General features: G+C 46.7%; 1 protein-coding gene across 1 annotated transcript in view; it reads left to right on the top strand.

The window, feature by feature from the left end:
- PDIA5 (protein disulfide isomerase family A member 5) overlaps positions 1-18,831 on the top strand; it is a 93,897-nt gene that overhangs the window by 62,295 nt on the left and 12,771 nt on the right. Inside the window, exons 12-13 of the mRNA XM_082624897.1 lie at positions 15,778-15,848; positions 16,384-16,544. Of these exons, the coding sequence (XP_082481023.1) occupies positions 15,778-15,848; positions 16,384-16,544 (232 nt within the window). The remainder of the gene's footprint in view (positions 1-15,777; positions 15,849-16,383; positions 16,545-18,831) is intronic.

Below are 18,831 nucleotides of genomic sequence, written 5' to 3'. Positions count from 1 at the left end.
AGAGCGCAGAGTGGTTTGAGCAGTGCTTTGTGGTTTATGCATCACAGCATGAAGAGTACGTATCCCCTTTGATGAATCCTAACAACATGTACCTGATAGATTGGAATTGTTTAATAATTGTTTATTAAGCCCTTTCTTTATAGAACCCTGGTTGCAGACCCGCAAAAATTTTGGTCTGTGTTCTTTCTTGTGCTCTTAGGTTGTTAGCAATCCATTGTAGTACCTGATGCTTGCAGGGTCTGGGCCCCAGAACCTGGCTATAGAGTTCTTCCCCGCCCCCTCCCCTTATAATGCACCCTCCTCGTTCTCTGAACCAGAATGATCGTCACTCCCCCAATCCAAGTCACCTATGGGTATAGAGTAAGGGCTTAATGAATGAGAAAACGAACAAATGAGGTTGTTGAGAGTTAAATTAGGGAATGAGAACTAGAAACCAGATGGCAGCTTTTGTTTTCCCTATTAGTCATTATTAATGAATACACTACCCTTGTTGAGAGGGTTCCGATTCAAATTTAGGAAATGGAAATATCTGAGGCTTCTATTGGTGGGTGTCTGCCTGTTAGGGACCCTACATTCTCTGATGAGGTGTCTGTCAGCCCCCTGGCTTTGCGTGCGTGTGTGTGTGTGTGTGTGTGTGTGTGTGTGTGTGTGTGTGTGTGTATTTCTGCTGGACTGGCAGAGTGAGAGGGATCAGGGCAAAAGCCCGAGGTGAAGCTCCCTGAAGAACTGCCTTTTTAAATTCCCACCCGATGGGAGTGGCTTTGCATTAAATAATCTCTCTACACAGTCCTCCTCCTTTATCTAGGAGTGCGGGCTTTAGAAGGGATGGACTGTACATGGTTTAGAGAGGAATCTGAGCCCAGGAGGGGTGAACTGACAGCAGGGCCCTCTTAGCTGCCTAGCTGGGCATCTCGTGCCGGAGTGTTCCCGAGAGCCCACAGTGATCAGAAAACCACTTTTGTGGTGTTTGAGGGACCTAGAGAAAAGGACAAATGTCAGGAGGCCAGAGATTGGCAGTGCTGGCTCATGTTTCCCAAGCTAATAAAATGTGAATTCCGGAAATTACAGTGTTACAGGTGCCCATCCCAGACCAAATAGGGAGTGGTTAAGAAACAGACCATTTTGGAGACCTAGGAAAACAAGTTGGGATCTATCAACATAGAAGACCATAGATTCTACTAAGGATTGCCAATTATGTCTTATTCCCGTAGATTCTACTAAGGATGTGCTTGGTTTGTTTCTTGGGATAGGATTGCTAAGTTGATGAATTAGTGTGTCTTTCTTTTATCAAAAATGAGTTGTTGTTTTCCTAAGTGCAGTAGGGAGAACCGGGCAGTATGAGGCCACCATTAAGGGACCATCCCCTTGGTGCTCTGTGACTGTCAGTCTGGCCTGGTTCTGTCTAGAGGGTGGTACTTGTTTTTTTTATAAGCAGTTTTGTTGAAACTATAAAAAGCAAGGCAAGCTTTCAAATCTGCAAGGGTTAGAGTTGGGAAAAGGGAGCTAGTTAAAATATTGAACAATTGTATTAAGATTTTAAAAGATCCCCACAGACTGAAATAGTGGAGCTCAAACTAAAAAGCTGAATTTATCTTGATGACTTTTGATAATTAAAAAGGAGTGTGTGTATGTTTTATAAAGGGATAATATAGGAAAATATAGAGAAGAGGATTAACATTATTCCTGATACAGACTCCCAGAAAGAGCCATGGTCTCTCTTTGCAGTGTTATTTCTGTACAGAGGAAATGCTCAGTGTTCATTTCTTTCCAGGTCCCACTTGCCTGGAACCTTCTTTGGGTGCCTTCGGAGGAGCCGTACTCCTCGGTTCTTGGCAGGAAAGGCACCTGGGCCGCTGGTTGTTGCATATTAGTAAACATCTCCATTGGCTCCCTGCTTCTTTACCCTCTTTTCCAGCTTTCCTGCCACTTTAATTCCCATCTCAGCCTTTCCTCCCTTCCCCTCCCAGCTGGAGTCCCTTAGAAACCCCACACAGATTCTTCTGCAGCCTGTACTCCTGGTGCCTGAGTTGTCATTGAACAGATAAGCTCAGCCCCCCAGCACAGTGCGGGGCCCTCCACGTACGTGAGCTCCAGTCCCGGCCCCGCTCACACCAAGGGAGCAGGGAGAGCCAAGATTCGCAGGCAGGTGTGCCCTCCAGAGCCCACTGTCCAGGATCTTGGGCCTCCTGGGAAGGACAGTGTGATGTGAGCAGTGACCTCCTAGAGGGGTGTGGGCACCATGCGGTGCGAGGACAGAGCCCGGGCCCCTCTGCCGTCCATCTGGCCCTTGGCGCGGGGCCCTGAGTGGATGGGGGAGGCCGCGGCACCAGGCCTGGCCCCCTGACCCCACAGAGCACTAAGTGGTGTCCGAAGAGGGCGAGGCAGCAGGACACCAGCAGCCACCGCCCCGCGGTGACTTTTGGTTCTTTCCGCAGCGTTCTGAATGAGAAGAGTCACCGTACATTGTTACTCGTCTTCTCTTGTCACTGTACATTTTGCTGCAGTAATGTCTACCTGCTTCTCCCTCTCCTGTACCTGCAGCCCTGCGTTAGGCCCGGAAGGACATAGTGCTGTAACGACCCCCCACCTCACCGAGTGAGTGTCAACTCACATGGGGAGGTAGAAGGGACACAGTGGGGCTCCCAGGAAGGGGTACCCTGAGGAGCAGCCTGTCTCTCCCATGCGGGTGCTGACGGGGCAGACAGGGGCCTGAGAAGAGGCTGCTGGGGCACCAGGGCACCCCTGCTGCCCCTTCCCCAGCGCTACGGCGACCCGTCCACAGCTCTGCCCCTTTCCTTGGCAACGGGCCGCCTGGGATGAGATGTTTCCTTTGCCATAACTCCCAGCAGCAGGTGTGTGCTGGAGGCCACAGGGCCTGGCCTGCCTTCCAGGGCTGGGCTGCCTCTGGATTCAGCAGCAGGTCCCTGTCAGACTCCAGAATTTCTGCTTCTTACTTCATTTATGTCTTATTCCCAAGTAATATGTGATCTCTGTAGAAAATGTAGACAGTACAGAGAAATATAAATGATTAAGGAAAAAAACTACCTATAACCCCATAGGTAGGAACCACTTTCCATTTTTTGTCATCATTCTTCCTAGTTGCATTTTCTTTTATTATTCCCTCGTCTTTAACTTTTATTTTTTTAAATTACCATGAAGTTAAATTGATTTGTTTTCCTAACACATGTAGATCTGTGTAACCATCTTGCTATAAAACTCCTTTGTGCTACCACTTTTATTTTTTAATTACGCAAATAATTTACGAACAATATTAACAACATTCCTGTTACTGGCAGTGCAAGGTTCAAGGGATGCATAAGAATATGGTGTAAACAGTGAAGGTCCCCTCCGCACCCGGTCTCCCTTCCCAGGTTTGACCGGTGCTGACAGTTGGTTATCCTTCTCCTCATGTGCTTCTACCTAAACAACAGGGATCATTTCTTATCCATTTTTCTGTGATTTGCATTTTTTTCACTTACCAGTAAGTCTTAAAGATAATTTTGTGTAAATATAGATGTTAGCATATAAATCTACCTCAATCTTTTAAACTAACAAATAGTATTTTATAATTTACATATGCCATAGATTTTAAACCATCCCCATCATAGACATCTATTTCCAGTCTTTGTTCAAACAATGCAGTGAACATTTGTAAACATATGTATCTGGGAGCGTGTCTAAACGTTTAGGCATGTTAGCCTCCCAGAAGGGAAGGTGCTGGGCCCTGGGGCAAGTGTGCTTGAGCCTTGATAGATACCTGCCGACTTCCCTCCAGAAAGGGCTCACCACACCTGGCAGTGCATGGCGGAGCCTGCATCCCCGCCAGTCGGGGATGCTATCAGCTGTCTACACTCCTGCTAAAAAGGGCAAAGGGGCAACTTGTGCACAGCTCCCTGGCTTCCAGGGGAGGTGAGCATCTCTTCGTGTGGTAATCAACCTTCCATGTTTCTTCTGTGAACCACCTGTTCATTCCCTTTGCCCATTTTTCTACTGGGTTGTCTTTTTCTTCTTGACCTAGAGCTCCATACTTATGGATATTAATCTTTTTTCTATTTTCTGTGTTCCAGATGTTCTCTGTTAGTCTGTTGCTTACTTTAACTTTCTTTATGCTGCCTTTCAGTGTACAAAAGCATTACATTTTTGGGACTTCCCTGGCGGTCCAGTGGTTGAGACCTCACCTTCCAACGCAGGGGTGTGTGGGTTTGAGCCCTGGTCAGGGAGCTAAGATCCCGTGTGCCTCATGGCCAAAACACCAAAAACATAAAACCGAAACAATATTGTAACAAATTCAATAAAGACTTTAAAAATGGTCACATCAAAAAAAAAAACTTAAAAAAAAGCACTACATTTTGGTAGTCAAATAAAAGCTAGAATGGTTAATGAGCACTTACTGTGGATCAGGCATTGTCTGAAGCACTTTCCATATATTAACTCGTTTAATCTTCAGAACAAATCCTGTGAAGTGGATATCGTGATTATCCCCATTTTACAGGTTAGGAAAGGGAGGCACCAAGAGGTTGAGAAGGTTGCAAAAGGTCACATAGCCAAAAAGATAGAGCCAGGATTAAAACCCAAGTTCTAGAGGCCACAGCCTCATCACCAAGCCCTCTGCGAGCCTGCCTTTTCCCATCCTGACATCCGGGATTTAAAAATAGTGCCCTGCATTTTGTGATAATATTTTTGTTTTTCTCATTTTGTTTAATTCATCTGGATTTTTCTTTTTCTTTTTTTTTTTTTTTGCGGTACGCAGGCCTCTCACTGTTGTGGCCTCTCCCGTTGCGGAGCACAGGCTCCGGATGCGCAGGCTCAGCGGCCATGGCTCATGGGCCCAGCCGCCCTGTGGCATGTGGGATCTTTCCGGACCGGGGCACGAACCCGTGTCCCCTGCATCAGCAGGTGGACTCTCAACCACTGTGCCACCAGGGAAGCACCAATTCATCTGGATTTTTCATTTGTTTGTTGTGCCACGTGGGAGGAAGGGATTTCATTTCATTCGTTAAGTTCTTTTTTCCTTGTTTTTTCCTTTACATTTTTCTTAACATTATCTTGTAAGTATTTTCTTATGTTATTAAAAATGCTTATTTGTACATACTTTTTGTGGTCACATAATATTCCATTATATAATGGCACCATAAATTACCTAACCAGCACCATAACGTTGAAGGTTTGAGTTGTTTACTGTATTTCCCCACTATAAATCAGGCTGCAGAGAGCATTTTCATGCATAAATATTTGTCCACATGTCAGATTACTTCCTTAGGGTAGAAGCCTGGAAGAAAAAATTTTAAAGCTTGTTATCTACATTTTACACTAATGTAAAGGAAGAAAAAAATCCCAACTTTCTCTTTGTGCTAGAAGAGGGCTGCGTGGTAGATGAGGCATTCATCAGTGTGTGTCTGCCCCAGAGTGTCTGAGTGTCTACAAGTCAGCTTTGGTGCGTATACAGTGGGAAACCTCGAAAGAGCCCAGAGGTTTCTGGGGGGCCATCACAATGTTACAGCATCATTGTTTCTGCTAGCATCTGTAGGAGCCCCACCTCCCTGGCACGCCCAAGCCAAGGTCCAGGCAAGGCAGTAGGAATGTGGGTAGGAAAATCCAGGCTCCTCTTGAGAACCAGGTACTAGGGAGCTTTCCAAAGTAATCTGGTCTCTGGGCTTCCCTGGTGGCGCAGTGGTTGAGAGTCCGCCTGCCGATGCAGGGGACACGGGTTCATGCCCCGGTAGGGGAAGATCCCACATGCCGTGGAGTGGCTGGGCCCGTGAGCCATGACCGCTGAGCCTGCGCGTCCGGAGCCTGTGCTCCGCAACGGGAGAGGCCACAACAGTGAGAGGCCCGCGTACCACACACACACACACAAAAAGTAATCTGGTCTCCTGGAAAATTCTGGTTCCAGGAGCCAGGAGAGTCTCCATAGCTGACCTGCAATAAAATCATAGGTGTAACTGAAGTTAACGGAATCCAGAGGGATCTGGAGGTTTGGGATTGACGGGAAGCCAACATTCCCACAGCCAGAAAAGAGTGTGGTCAAGGAACTGACGGGCAGCCTCTTTGCCAGGTCATGAAAGTCAGTGTAAGTGTACTTACACAGCTGATAAAAACCCAACAAGGAAGTTTGGCAGTAAAACTTAATGGCCCATCAAATCGCAATCAGAACAGTAAAACGCAGTGGGCTGGAGTTCTGCTCCTGCTTCTGACCATCCTCCTCTGGCTCTCCTGAAGCCCACACTGCCAGGACAGCCTGAAGGCCAGGCCCGGAGGCTGGGGTCAAGGCAGTCACTGCTCATGACCCACAGTTCCCCAGGCCAGGCAGGTGCCAGCGAGGGGGACGTTTGCTCCGCCAGACCTCTCTCCTCCTTGGGGCCTGGCTGGTCTCCTCGTCACAAACTCTGTTTACAGAGGTTTATTGCTTAGCCTTAGTATCTTGTCTAGGGAGCAGAGGGAATTGATGATAGTAGTGAAAACCATAACGCTATCAAGAGAACTCTTGGGAATGTATGGTAACTTCAGGACAACATCCAGAGATGTTGGAGATTTCCAAAGATGTTTTCCAGACCTAGTAAGGATCAGGGGAAGTGTATAAATGGTGGTGTGGAGAGGAGGGTATGCACATAGTAACTGGCTTGGCTGCTAGTTTCACTAAGTAGAGGTGTTTAGTTAAACTAGCAACTTTTGTTGCTAGTGTGTGACTTTTGCCCCAAAAGGATTTAGTTCAGTTAAACCTTGTGTGCACAGGTATAACCTGAACAACACAGCCATGAGGTTCATTCATTCACAAAGTGCGTGGGATGCCATCCACAGTTATAACCTGAACAGCACAGCCATGAGGTTCATTCATTCACAAAGTGTGTGGGATGCCATCCTCAGTGGTGAGTGAGACGGACATCCAAGCCTTTAGAGAGCTTACATCCACTTGGGGGATTGGAAGTTTCAAGTAAGCAGATTACTCCAGCTGTTTTGAGTACAGTCAAGAAAATAAGCAGGCTATTGGAAGTGAGTGTGATGGGTTGAGGCTTCTTGGGGTTAGGTGGTCAGGTGGTCAGGGAATTTCTCTGAAGAAGTGAAATTTGAACTAAAGCCTGCGTGATGTGAAGTGATCAGCCACACAGAGACCTGAGGGAAGATCGTGTTCCAGGCGAACAGCCCGATAAGAGCCATGGGGGTAGAAATGAGCTTGGTGAGATAGGAAAGCAGAAAGAGGCCACAGGCTGCAGAGTAGAGGACAGAAGGAAGATGGCCTGGGTTGAGGTTGGAGGGTAGGAAAGTCCGATGGTGTGGGACTTGTGGCTGTGAGAATGAGTTTGGATTTCGATCCACTTGTGATGGGAGCCATTGGAAAGGTTTTTTTTTTTAAATTTTATTTATTTATTTATTTTTGGCTGTGTTGGGTCTTTGTTGCTGCACGCCAGCTTTCTCTAGTTGCGGCGAGCAGGAGCTACTCTTCATTGCTATGGCTTCTCTCATTGTGGAGCACGGGCTCTAGGCGTGCGGGCTTCAGTAGTTGCGGCATGTGGGCTCAATAGTTGTGGCTCACGGGCTCTAGAGCACAGGCTTAGTAGTTGTGGCACGCAAGCTTAGTTGCTCCGCGGCATGTGGGATCTTCCCGGGCCAGGGATCGAACCCGTGTCCCCTGCATTGGCAGGCAGATTCTCAACCACTGCGCCACCGGGGAAGCCCCATTGGAAAGTTTTGACCAAGGGAATTTGATATGATTTATGATTTGAAAAGATGCCCTGGCCACCCCTAAATACCAAGAGACAGCAATATAGTCACAGGGCCCTACAAAATGAAATGCCATAGGAGGATATGAATAAGATGTGTTTTGTGAGTAGAAGAGAAATAGGTGGTTCGGTGGGGCTGGAGTGAACTGGAGACTCAAAGTAGGGGGCAGAGCCCAGGTGGAGACTCTGCATGGAGAGGTCTCATCCATCAGGGCAGGGGCTGTGATGAAGTGAGCTGGGTGCTGGGGGACAGAACTTCAGGGAAAAGGTCAGCTCATGTGGTCACAGCTCCAGCCAGAAGATCCACCTTCTAATCCCATCTTGTTTAATGGTGGCCCTGGGATCCCCAGTTTATCACTATCTCCCAGAGCCGTCATTTCTGATGATCCCTGCCCTGTGTCTCGTGGGGCTGCTGAGATAGTGTGTGGAAGGCCAGTGCAGAGAGCGAGCGCTTTTATTACTTGGCAGAGTCCCGGGAGATGGGGCCAGAGGTTCAGGAGAGAGCTGTGAGTACAAGCCAAAGAATCTGGCGCCTCCTGGCATGTCCTGCAGCCACCCCTCCTGTGTCCAGTGCAGAGATCATGGGTCAGTCACAGCTCTTCTTCCCAGTGAGCCAATTCTCTGTCTTAAGAGTCCCTCTCCGGCCCGCCACTAATAGAAGCTGGCAGGCGATGTGGAGTCTATTTGCTTCCCCAGTGGCCAGTGGCATCAAAGGGCTGAGCCTGGCAAAGGTATGAAGGTGAACTCTCTCATCTTCAGGGGTCCTGCCTCATTGACTGGAACATTTTGGAAAGAAACAGTGGTTTTCTATGAGTGGGTTTGTCTTTTTTTGTCTTCTTTCCCCCCACTCCCACCCAGTCCCACCACCCACCTTGACCGTGGGGCCTGCTAGCACTGGCCTGACAGCACCAATCATAACGTGGTAGAGGAGAGGGTGGTCAGGGGAGCATCCCCTTCCTGCCCCTCCCGCCTGCCATGGACACCACTTGGAGCCTGAAGCCCGGGTCTCCCGAGGCCTGCCCCGGTGTCCTCCCTTGTGCTCTGCTGGGCTGAGTGGCTCTTACTCAGGCCGCTCACTTCCTACTCTCCAGGGGAGACCGAACTCTTGGGTGACAGACCCTCCATCAGCAGGAGAGCCTCTGAGCTTCCTTTTCTCCGTGTCTCTTCATGCAGGGTGAGCTCCTTCTGCCCCTGTCAGGGGAGGTCACCTCGAGGCAGGGTGCAGCGAGCGGTCAGCCTGGAGGCAGGCCTGGGGGTTCCTTTGAGAGTTGTAGAGCCTCCTGACTGTAAGCCCCAAAGAGTGATTTATTCTTTTTATTTTAGTGAGAATCAAAAAAAAAACACAAAGTTTAAGTCTTAATATATGTCATGTTAAGTCAGTAGAATCCTCCTTAGGATATCTGATTTACTCCAGACATGCGGATCTTTGTGGAAGGATACCTGAGCCTGGACACCTGTGGGGACAACTCGTTGTTCTTCTACGGCCCCCACGCCAGGAAAATGACTGTCTTGTAGTCAGCCCTTCGTTGCCTTGGCCTCTTAACCTGGGGTCCATGAGCCGGTCAGGGCATTCGGAGCCCTCTGAAGTTATTCATAAGTATGGAACATATATGCATCAGTACGGGAGAAGTTGGGGAGAAGCTTAAATTCTCAACAATGTCAGTGACCCAGAAAAGCCCCAGAGTCTGCCCTGAGCTGAGGAGGATGCTCTCCCTTTTGCTGTTGTGGGCGGCTGCTGCCTGCAGGGAGAGAGACCCGCTGGGAGTCCCGAGCTGGACCATGGTCTGTGTGCTTTCCATCTGGGGCACGGCTCAGTGAAATAAAAATAGCACTGTGTGCTCTACATGCTTCAGGTACATCCTGTTAAATGGGCTTTTGTGGTCACTCTCGAGACTCTGCATAGAATCTGTGTATAAGGTTGGTTCTGTGAGGAAATCACATTTTCAGTTCCAAACAAACAATTTACCAAAACAAAACAAAAAATGCTTTTGTAACTCAGTTGTTTAGAAAGTGCAAATGGGTTGTGATAACACTAAGTGTTCATTTCTGGAAAATAATGTTCTTACATTTTAATATCATGATGACTTTGATACCTGTATGGTTCATGGGGGTCCCAAGTGGGCTCTAGTCAGACCATGAGCCCACAGGTGTCCATCCCCCTTGCTTGGGCCCATTTGAGAAGAACCAACATGTTGGTACGGCTGAGAATTGTAACCACTCCCTGGGCTGGATTCCATCAGTGAGTTTCCTCCACCGAGTCATCTCATGGCTCCCCCAGAGCACTCTGTCCAGAGGAGGGCTTGATAACACTGGCCTGGGTTTTCTGTTATCAGCGCGTGTGTGTGTTGAGCGGGGCAGTTAGGGTAGCCACTGTGGGGCCCCCTGTCCCTGGGAGGAACAAGTTGAGAATGGACTAAGGAAGTTGGAACAGGCAGGAATGGAACGGACCTGTTTGTGTCTCAGTACCATGTGGAGCTGAGCTCTGCAGGAATGACCTTGGAGGAGAGAGGAACTTTTGTCCCAGCCAAGTGCTCAGATGGAGGCAGGAAAGCTGTTCACGTGGCTCAGTGGCTCCTGGAGGGTGTGGGAGGTGTTCTCTGATAATACTGGTATGTGTCTGTCTGCCTTCCTTTGTTTCTTTCTCTTTTTGGTCCAGATTCTTTTTTTTAAAAGTAAAGTAGAGTTGGGCTTCCCTGGTGGCGCAGTGGTTGAGAGTCCGCCTGCTGATGCAGGGGACACGGGTTCGTGCCCTGGTCCAGGAAGATCCCACATGCCGCAGAGCAGCTGGGCCCGTGAGCCATGGCCGCTGAGCCTGCGTGTCCGGAGCCTGTGCTCTGCAACGGGAGAGGCCGCAACAGTGAGAGGCCCGTGTACGCAAAAACAAAAAAACAAAACAAAACAAAACAAAAAAAAAAGTAAAGTAGAGTTGATTTACAATATTATATTAGTTTCAGGTATACAACATAGTGATTCAATATTTTTATAGATTGTACTCCATTTAAAGCTATTACAAAACAATGGCTATATTTCCCTGTGCTGTATCCTTTTTGTTTATTTATTATATACATAGTAGTTTGTATCTCTTCATCCCATACCCCTGTCTGGCTCCTTCCCCCTTCACTCTCCCCACTGGTAACCACCAGTTTGTGCTCTATATCTGTGAGTCTGTTACTGTTTTGTTATATACATTTGCTTGTTTTACTCTTTTAGATTCCATATGTAAGTGATAATGTAGAGTATTTGTCTGTCTCTGTCTGACTTATTTCACTAAGCTTAATACCCTGTAGGTCCATCCACATTGTTACAAATGGCAGAATTTTATTATTTTTTATGGCGGGGTAATATACCATTGTATATGTGTATCTGTCTTCTTTATCCATTCATCTGTTCATGGACACTTAGGTTGCTTCTGTATCTTGGCAATTGTAAATAATGCTTCTGTGAACATTGGGGTGCATGTATCCTTTCAAATTAGTGTTTTTGTTTCTTTCAAGTATATACCCAGGAGTGGAATTTCTGGGTCATATGGTAATTCTATTTTTAGTTTTTTGAGGAACCTCCATACTGTTTTCCATAGTGGCTGCACCAATTTACATTCCCACCAACAGTGTACCAGGTTTCCCTTTTCTCCACATCCTTGTCAACATTTGTTATTTGCAGACTTTGATGAGAGCCATTCTGAAAGGTGTGAGGTGATAACTCATTGTGGTTTTGATTTGCATTTCTCTGATGATTAGCGATGTCTTTGGGAAAATGTCTGTTCAGGTCTTTTGCCCATTTTTTAATCGGGTTGTTTTTTTGTTAGGGTTTTTTTTTATGGGTTTTTTGTTTTTGTTTTTGTTTTTTTGGGGGGGTTGATATTGAGTTTTATGAACTGTTTATATATTTTTTATATTAACCCCTTACCAGTCATATCATTTGCAAATATTTTCTCCCATTCAGTAGGATGTCTTTTCAGTTTGTCAGTGGTTTCCTTTACTGTACAAAAGCTTTTAAGTTTACTTAGGTCCCATTTGATTATTTTTGCTTTTGTTTCTTTTGCCTTAGGAGACAGATCCAAACAAATTTTGCTACAATTTGTCAGTGTTCTGCTTGTGTTCACTTCTAGGAGTTTTACAGTTTCAGGTTTTACATTTAGGTCTTGAATCTGTTTTGAGTTTATTTTCATATATGGTGTCAGAAAATGTAATTTAATTTCATTCTTTTACATTTAGCTGTTCAGTTTTCCCTGCACCACTGCTTGAAGAGACTATCTTTTCTTCTTTGTATATTTTGCCTCCTTTGTCATAGATTAATTGACCATAAGTGTGTGGGTTTATTTCTGGGATCTCTATTCTGTTCCATTGATCCATTGTGTCTGTTTTTGTGCCAGTACCATACTGTTTTGATTACTGTAGCTTTGTAGTATAGTCTGAAGTCAGAGGGGGTGATACCTCCAGCTGCTTTGTTCTTTTTTCTCAAGATTACTTTGGCAATTCAGGGTCTTTTGTGGTTCCATATAAATTTTATGATTATTTATTCTAGCTCTGTGAAAAATGTCATGGGTATTTTGATAGGGATTGTATTAAATCTGTGTAGATTGCTTTGGGTAGTATGGACTTTTTAAAAATTTTTATTTATTTATTTATCTTTGGCTGTGTTGGGTCTTCGTTGTTACATGCAGGCTTTCTCTAGTTGCGGCGAGTGGGGGCTACTCTTCATTGCGGGAGGAGGGCTTCTCATTGCGGTGGCTTCTCTTGTTCTGAAGCACGGGCTCTAGGTGCACAGGCTTCAGTAGTTGTGGCACGCAGGCTCAGTAGTTGTGGCTCGCAGGCTCTAGAGTGTAGGCTCAGTAGTTGTGGGGCATGGGCTTAGTTGCTCCACGGCATGTGGGATCTTCCCAGACCAGGGCTCGAACCCTTGTCCCCTGCATTGGCAGGCAGATTCTTAACCTCTGCACCACCAGGGAAGTCCCTGTATGGACATTTTAACAATATTAATTCTTCTAATCCATGAGCACAGGTTATCTTTCCATTTCTCTGTATCATCTTCAGTTTCCTTTATCATTGTTTTATAGTTTCCAGAATATAGGTCTTTAACCTCCTTTGTTAAGTTTATTCCTAGGTATTTTTTCCTTTTTGATGCAGTTTTTAAACAGGATTGTTTTCTTGCTTTCTTTTTCTAAGAGTTCATTATTAGTGTAAAGAAAACAACAGATTTCTGTATACTAAGCTTCTATCCTGCAACTTTACTGAATTCATTTATTCTAATAGTTTTTTGATGGAGGTGTTAGTGTTTTCTATATATAGTATCATGTCATCTGAAAATAGTGACAATTTTATTTCCTCTCCAATTTAGATGTGATGTCTTTTATTTCTGTCTGATTGCTGTGGATAGGACTTTCAATACTATGTTGAATGAAAAGGGCAAGAGTGGGCATCCTTGTCTTGTTCCTGATTTTAGAAGAAAGGCTTTCAGGGCTTCCCTGGTGGTGCAGTGGTTAAGAATCCGCCTGCCAATGCAGGGGACATGGGTTCAAGCCCTGGCCCAGGAAGATCCCACATACCGTGGAGCAGCTAAGCCCGTGCGCCACAACTACTGAGCCTGAGCTCTAGAGCCCTCAATCCACAACTACTGAGCCCGCGTGCCACAACTACTGAAGCACCTAGATCCCATGTTCCACAACAAGAGAATCCGCCACAATGAGAAGCCCATGCACCACAACGAAGAGTAGCCCCTGCTCACCACAACTAGAGAAAGCCCGCGCACAGCAACGAAGACCCAACACAGCCAAAAATAAATTAAAAAATAAATAAATTTATAAAAGAAAGGCTTTCAGCATTTCACCACTGAGTATGATGTTAGCTGTGAGTTTGTCATGAATGGCCTTTATTATGTTGAGCTGTGTTCCCTCTATACCAACTTTGATGAGAGTTTTTGTCATGAATATATGTTAAATTTTGTCAAATGCTTTTTCTACATCTATTGAGATGATCATGTGATTTTTATCCTTCCTTCTGTTAATGTGTTATATCATGTTGATTGATTGGCGGATACTGAACCATCCTTGCATCCCTGGAATAAATTCCACTTGATCATGGTGTATAATTCTATTACAAATTCAACTTCACTACTAGTGATCAGTCTGTTCAGATTGCCTATGTCTTCCTGATTCAGTCTTGGAAGGTTGTATGTTTCTAGAAATTTGTCCATTTCTTCTAGGTTGTCCAATTTGTTGGTATATGACTATAGTATTCTCTTATGATTTTTTGTATCTCTGTTAGCGGTTGTTATTTCTCCTCTTTCATTTATTTGGGTCCTCTTTTTTCCTGATGAGCCTGGCTAAAGGTTTATCAATTCTGTTTATCTTTGCAAAAAACCAGCTCTTGGTTTCATTGATCTTTTGTATTGTTTTCTTGGTCTCTGTTTTATTTATTTCCTCTCTGATCTTTATTGTTTCCTTCATTCTGCTGATCTTGGGGTTTGCTTGTTCTTCTTTTTCTCACTCCTTTAGATGGTAGATTAGGTTGTTCATTTGAGATTTTTCCTATTTCTTGAAGAAGACCTGTATCACTATAAACCTACCTCTTAGCTGCATCCCATAGATTTTGGAAAGTTGTGTTTCCATTGTCATTTGTCTCGAGGTATTTTCTGACATTCTCTTTGATTTCTTCATTGACCTGTTGGTTTTTTAGTAGCATGTTGCTTGGTTTCCACGTGTCTTCCTTTCTTGTCTTTCTTTTCCCCAATAATCAGTAGTAGAATTGTGATGCTCTAAGCTCCCAAGCAGTAGCACACCCCATGAGAAGGCCAAGTCACATGTCTGCCATCCATTTAACCTTGTCTGTGCCCCCCTACCCCACACTCCAAGCCAGGTTTCCCTTTAGAGTCATCTCCAGCCTGAGCCAGTCTGGTCCTACTCGCCTCACAGCCCCTTCAGCGTAGATGCCAGAGAGTACTCTTTCTACTAAAATGAAAGCAATTTACAAATGTCCTGTCATCACTGACACAAAGTGCTTGCTTCCTTTATAATGTATCAAATGTCATTATTCATAACATACTACTGCATTCAAGTGTTGTAAGGAGAGGAGGGCAAAGCAGTCTTTATCCCAAGAAAATACCATTTATTTGGGAAAGACAAGTCAGATCACTGTGCCTGTCATGTCATACCTCTTCCCTTATTGGGACAATTGGAACTTGATGTTTTCCCATACTCTTGCTTATGCGAATTCTTTTTTTTTTTTTTTTAAAGGTGTCACATTTTATTTATTATCTTTGGCTGTGTTGGGTCTTCGTTTCTGTGTGAGGGCTTTCTCTAGTTGTGGCGAGTGGGGTCCACTCTTCATCGCAGTGTGCAGGCCTCTCAGTGTTGTGGCCTCTCCTGTTGCGGAGCACAGGCTCCAGATGCACAGGCTCAGTAGTTGTGGCTCACGGGTCCAGTTGCTCCGTGGCATGTGGGATCTTCCCAGACCAGGGCTCGAACCCGCGTCCCCTGCATTAGCAGGCAGACTCTCAACCACTGCGCCACCAGGGAAGCCCTATGCGAATTCTTATTCCCAGTTCAAGGCCCTGAATCCCTTCTGCCCTGGAGAAGACGATAGTGGTGACAGTAGCATGGTGCCGGGAAGCACACGCTGCCAGTGGCTGTGGCCTCCAACCAGATTGCTTGGGTTTTCAGCCCAGCTCTGTGACCTGTGGCTGTGTATGTAGCCTTGGGCGGTCATCCACCCGCTCAGTGCCTCAGTTTTCTCATCTGTAAAATGGAGATAATGTAGTTCATACCTTGTAGGGCTGTCGCGAGGGTATAAAGCACTTAGAGCCATGCCTGGCACACAGGAGCTCTATGCATATCACCAGTGTTGTTGATGTAATTATTTCATTTTTGCCTCTTGTGCCCCTCCCACACCCCCACCCCCAGTGGATCAGGCAAAAGATTTCTTTTCTCTGAGCTGGTGCTCTTCTTCTTTTCTCCTGGGTACCCCTGGTATCTGGGACTAGGACCCAGCTCTCTTACGGAGGCAGGGGACATCCCTGGAGCCTCTATGCCATGGACATGGTTTCTCTTGATTTCTTCCTGCAGGGTGTGGACACTGTAAGAAAATGAAACCAGAGTTTGAGAATGCAGCAGAAGTCCTCCACGGAGAAGCAGACGTAAGCTTCCTTTCCTTAACTCCTGCACCACTCTCTCCTAAAGAGTCGGTGATAAGAATGATTACAGTGACTTTCCCCTGCAAGCTCTGTAGCGGCTCTCCTGGTCCTGGAGGCCTGCGGGACTTCTGTGTCCCTGAGTAGATGTGTCTTAGTCAGATAGGTGAGGTGTCTACCAGGGATGGAGGGGTACAGAGAGATTAGGGTCACATTCCCATACCCTTCCAGGTGACCTCTGCCAGGTCATGGCTCTGGGGTGAAGCCCCAAGTTTCTCCCTCTTTTCTGTGGGAGCCTGCCGATTGGGAGCAGCCACAGTCTACACAGCCTGGTTGGTGGGGGAGATTAAAAGGCTTCATCTCAGCCCACAAATGAGAATGATGGACATGCCCGTGTCCAGTTGTTCCCGTGATGTATGAAGTTCCCGCCCTGTGAGGTTTCGGCAGGCCCTCGGTGGGTTGGCGGCTGGCGTCCGGGCTCCTCTTCCGCCAGCACCACATCTGAGGCTGTCATGCATGGTTGGCCTCTCCCCTGTCCCAGAGCTCTGGTGTCCTTGCAGCTGTTGATGCCACAGTCAACAAGGCCCTGGCAGAAAGATTCCACATCTCCGAGTTTCCTACACTCAAGTATTTTAAGAATGGAGAGAAGTATGCAGTGCCCGCGCTCAGAACAAAGAAGAGCTTTATTGAGTGGATGCAAAAGTAAGTCTGCTGGTCTTGATAGCACATCTTGGCCCCTGGCTGTCGGCCACTGGGGAAGGCCTTGAGGAGATGAAGTAAACCTTAGGAGCCGCTGACCTTGACTCAGGGCCTAAGAGCCAAGACAGCTATGACTTCCCAATCCTGACGCCACCTCTGGTGTGTTGATCACGTGTACTCGTCCAGCAGGTCACGGGTAGCCTTTCTGGGTGCGGTTTCATCAGCTCCAGTAAACCATGTATTTCTATTTTTAGGACTCCTTCCCCAGTGTCCTGGCCCCAGATTTCATCATCTACATTTTATTCCATTCCCTTTGAGTGAACGAAGGAAACACACAGCTCTTCACATCCAGAGCTGGACTCACAGTTGCCCAAGTCTGGGCCTTCAGTAGTGTCCACAGTGCAGCCTGTGGTGGTTTGGGGTTGAAAATAAAGGTTTGAAGAGCTCCCTCAGCCTAGGTATTAGTTTGCTAGGGCTGCCACAAATGGGAACACAGAGCCGGTGGCTTAACAGCAGAAGTTTATTTTTTTTTTCACAATTCTGGAGACCAGAAGTCCAAGATAAGATGTCAGGAGGGTTGCTTTCTCTGAGGCCTCTCCATGTCCATCTTCTCCCTGTGTTTTCACACGGTCTTCCCTCAGTGTCTGTGTCCTAATCTCCTCTTCTAAAAAGGACACCAGTGTGAGGTTGGGTTAGGGTCTACCCTAATGACCTAATTTTAACTTAATTACCTCTCTAAAGACCCTATCTCCAAATACAGTCACATTCTAGGGTAGTTGGCATTGGAACTTCAACATATGAATTTGGGGCGGGGGACACAGTTCAGCCCACGACAGCCTACAAGTCCAAAGAACACAAGGAGCCTTGCAATTGCTCATCCAAGGACCGTGGAACCCGCAGTTCTTAGCATTTCCCCCTCCTGTGAGGGGACTAACTGGGCCACCACATAAGTGCTTTCTCCTGTCCACACCCCTCTCCCGAGACACACACAGACACAGACACACACACGCGCGCGCATCCACACATAACTTGGATATTTGAGAATACTGCCTTACTTCAGCACTGGGGGGAGCATGAAGTAAAAGAAGACATACTCCAGCCTTTGCAGAGGCCCCTGGTACATGGCATAATGATGTCCACGTGAGAACCAAGACTTTAGGGTCACAAAGTGACGCAAGAACTGTGCAAAATAGCAGCATCCAGAAGGAGTTACTTTGTTAGGACATCGGTTCTCAAACCTGGGTGGACGTAAGCGTTACAGGTGTTGAGGTGCTTCTTAAAGTGCACATGCTAGGGCTGCTGTCCCTGAAGCTTTGATTCAGGAGGTGTGAATGAAACCCTCAGCCATGGGGTTTTGAGAAACGCCAGCTTATGGAATGGGATGAACCGCTAGGTTCAGGAGAGGCCCTGGCAGGAGGTGAGTGGGCTGGCCAGGTCCAGGTCTCAGCTTCCTACTGATCACTGGGGGTAGATTCTAAGAGTAGCCAGGCCTTGTCTTAGGGACCAGAATGGAGCAGTGGTTCATCTCCAAGAGGGACGAGGTGTTCTCTCCTCCGGGCCTTTGTTGCAGGAGGCAGGTTGCTCTTCACACCCGCCTCTCTGGCCTCGCTCTGGTGCCAGTGCTGGTTTACTGGGAAGGACTGAGCAGGGTGGGGCCTCAGGTGAGGTCCCTAGTGCTTGCACTGTGGTTAGAGAGCTGGGGAACCAGAGCATTAATCGTTGCTAATCCCCGCTCCAGAAGCCTGGACACAAATAGCGAGCATGGAGGGTCTCTGTCCTTCCTGTCCATAGTCACCACTGCTGAGTGCCTGAAAAGCACTAGGGTAAGAGCATGGACTTTGGAGTCTAAGAGCCCTGCTCTCAGATCATGACCCCAAGCCATTTACTTGACCCTGCTAAGCCCCAGTTTCCCATTTGTGAAGTGGAGACAATACTTTTCCCATAGACTTGTCCAGAGAATTACATTGGATTATTGTGCTTTAGCACAGTGCATGGTGTGTGGAAATACTCAAAGGAAGCTGTGTTTATTATTGACTGCAGCTCTCATGCAGCACTGTAACTGACAGCACCACCCCCTAAGTGCTAGAACCTTCCCAGCCTTTGCAGAGTGCTTTGATAGCTGTTGCCCCATTGCATACTCAGATCCTACTGAGGCCAGAGTTTTTATTCCTATTTCCTTGGTGAAGAAACTTAGGTTCAGAGAGGCGAAGGGCCTTGCCTAGGGACAAATAGTGGTTCTTTGGGGAGCTTGGAAGGAATCCTCCAGGCAGAGCATAAACAGCAGATGCTC

The sequence above is a fragment of the Mesoplodon mirus genome (genome assembly GCF_964341445.2).
Source record: "Mesoplodon mirus genome assembly, chromosome: 6".
NCBI classification, from domain to species: domain Eukaryota; kingdom Metazoa; phylum Chordata; class Mammalia; order Artiodactyla; family Ziphiidae; genus Mesoplodon; species Mesoplodon mirus.
The sequence above is the reverse complement of the archived record's forward strand: the minus strand, read 5'-3'. Positions and strand labels throughout refer to the sequence as shown.